Here is a 2,899-nt window from a genome sequence, read left to right on the forward strand (position 1 = left end):
CAGGAATTTGACTGATCTGCTTTTTCTTTGACCAGCTGCTAATCAATTTCTGATATAAGATAACTATTTACCTTCTGTGATATTTTAGGTGAGTATTTACTCCAACTGGAACTGTCCGTTTCTAAATGATGTGATATATTTGTTGCTCTTCCAGCCAGGCATCCAACTACAACAAAGGGAAGTACTACTCATCAATTGCTTTCAATCAATTTTATTACATTATAATCCTGCGAACAGGAATAAATGAGTGTTACAAAGATGTTCACTTGGTTCCCAGAGACAGATCGTGTTGTCTGCTGAGTATTTGGTGACTAAACTTTGGAAATCATCAATCTGTCAGATTTGGCTGAGTGTAATAACCTTGGTGGCTCCAGATGTTCAGTTGCTGCTTGATGTCTGTTTGGCCAAAGACGCCAAAGCAGTGAAGAAGGTGTCCGGCGTTTCCGATTTCTCCAGCTGAGCTTTGGCGCAGAAGAAAGGAGGATGCAGGTCTGCAGGGTTGGTGATGCCAATCACCCAGTTGTAGGTGCTGGAAAATGAGCAAAAGAGTCAAAAGGTCATGTGTTAAAATTTTATAAAAAGTCTTATAAATGGTCTGTTAATACTTTTAAAGAGTTTTGCATAAGTTTTCAATTATTATTTGTGAATTTGGTAAAAATATATTGCCGAATAGTGCTACTTCCGGTTTGACCGCACAACTTCTGGTTTCCGGTTTCCATGGACAAGACGCATGTGAGAGCTGGCATAATGCACATTTCAATCTGCTGTCATCCACTTTGAGTCACAGACAAGGCAATGCCTTGTATATGTAGATTACTGTCTAGAGCAGTGTTTTTCACCCACTGTGCCGCAGCACACTGGTGTTCCACGAGATATAGTCAGGTGTGCCGTGGGAAAGTATCCAATTTCACATTTTTTTCTAAAAAATAATTTTCTCTCACAGCCGCTGTCAGCTGTGAGAGCAGTGTGTGCAGAGTAATCATGTATAAATACTCTTCATCACTAGAGGGCAGCACAGAACTTTGCCGGTGAAATGTAAAGTGACAGACGTCAGTGTGGTTCATCTCCACCTCCTGCTACCATCTTGTATCAAAGTACTGTGTCAGTGACAGTGATGGAGAAGTTTTAGAAAACCAGGATCTCAGCTCTTCATCCATCAGGTCCAGGTTTCACACTGAGGGAGGCACTATTAAAAAAAATAAATTGGGAAATACTTTTTTTCTGTGTTTATTTGATTCCTGTTGATAAAACTTTGATGATAATGACTTTATATTGTTAATAGAGACTACAGATGTTTAAAATTTTAACATGTTCGGGTGGTGGTGTGCCTCGAGATTTTTCCAAAGAAAAAAGCGTGCCTTGGCTCAAAAACGGTTGAAAAACACTGGTCTAGAGAACTATATTTTTTGCATTATTTTGTGGAAATATCACATTTTATAAAATTGAATGTACTTTGTTTTTGTGTTATATTCAGTTCTGTGTTATTATTGACATCTGCAGTTTTCACCATCTGGTGAAGGAAATAAAAGCAACAAAACGTCCTCCGTCATCCCGGTTCTTCTTCAGTGGTTTAACTCTGTGTTATATCGATGACACTACAAGTAGATTTCTTTTTTAAAAATCAATCAAGATTCCAGCTCTCCAACACACACGCAACACCACTCACTGTGGGCCTTGATGGCATTTCACCTGCTGAAAATAAACAATCCCATGTGGAGGAAGAATAAAAGCCAAATCCTGAGCAGAACAGCAATTTAACATGTTGCATGAATACAGTATGTCCCGCGTTGCCACGTCAATGTACATCAATGTACTTCATGTGTACATTTTAACAGTAATAATATACTATTTATTATTTATTATATAATTTACTGTTATCAATCACATTTTAAATACAAAATATAGTGTGACAATATTTATATCAATAATATTCTCTATCAGAATATATAGTTTTAATTTTGTTCATTAAGTATTTATATGTTTTATATCATTATATATTGCTGTATAATAACTAGCATCTAAACTTGTAGAATTTATCCAAAAAACTAATTGATGCTTTTCTAAACACCAAGTGTCCCTCAAGGTAAAGACTGAAAAACTACTAAATAAAAAGACAAAGCTCTAAAGTTGTACTCTGAGAGCGCCGTCTGATTTGGTGACGAACAACTTTTGTAACGATTTTGATGGTGTTGCAGCTTGCAACCAGTCAATCACCAACTGTGACATGACGAATGTCCAATGTTGGTATTTAACAATTAATTTGCGGATTAAGAAATCAAATGCTCCCATTCATGTTCATTGTTTGACTTGAGATAGTCGCAAATACTTCCACATTGTAAGTGTGGCAGACTCCTGATATCACTTGCAGATAAGGCGAGACACTGTTGGATCTCTGTGAAATGTGAACAGATAGAAAAACTAAATTGCCCTTAAGGTTTTTATTTAAACTGTGTTTTGCAAAACTCTAATTTGATTATAATGATGTTTTTCTTTGGATTCATGCGCACCTTCCTCTTGATCATAAATACAGTTGAAAATTGAACCTTCTATACTCAAAAGCTGCTTGTTGTGTAGTTAACTATTCAGCTATTTAAATTTTTTGTGAGGGGAGGGCTCATCATTCTGCATCCATAAAATCCTGATCTCAATGGTCTGTCAGACACGATTGTTTTTAATAAAACTCAAAGCTACTAACTGGTAAGTATTAGAGTTTACACACTTTAACCGATTCCTTGAAGAAACAACCTGAAGTGTTACTTTAAATACTTGTTCATCCCCCTGCGGCGTTGTTAGAGTTTGCTTTTACCTGACGAAGGTCCACGCTTTCTCTGGACCAAAACCAGAATAAGTCATGGGGATGCAGCCAATCTCAGTAAAGACGGCCCAGTAGGAGCCTGAA

The 2,899-nt window shown here is 37.0% G+C and overlaps 1 protein-coding gene across 1 annotated transcript in view; it reads right to left on the reverse strand.

The window, feature by feature from the left end:
* Positions 1 to 378: 378 nt before the first annotated feature.
* The window catches only part of LOC308145413 (ependymin-like), a gene marked incomplete at both ends in the record, with an annotated part of 9,585 nt that continues 7,064 nt past the window's right edge, over positions 379 to 2,899 (reverse strand). The window contains 2 exons of the mRNA XM_080516844.1: positions 379 to 529; positions 2,807 to 2,894. Coding sequence (XP_080372970.1) covers positions 379 to 529; positions 2,807 to 2,894 — 239 coding nt within the window. The remainder of the gene's footprint in view (positions 530 to 2,806; positions 2,895 to 2,899) is intronic.

Source organism: Blennius ocellaris (assembly GCF_963422515.1).
Source record: "Blennius ocellaris genome assembly, chromosome: 3".
Taxonomy (NCBI): domain Eukaryota; kingdom Metazoa; phylum Chordata; class Actinopteri; order Blenniiformes; family Blenniidae; genus Blennius; species Blennius ocellaris.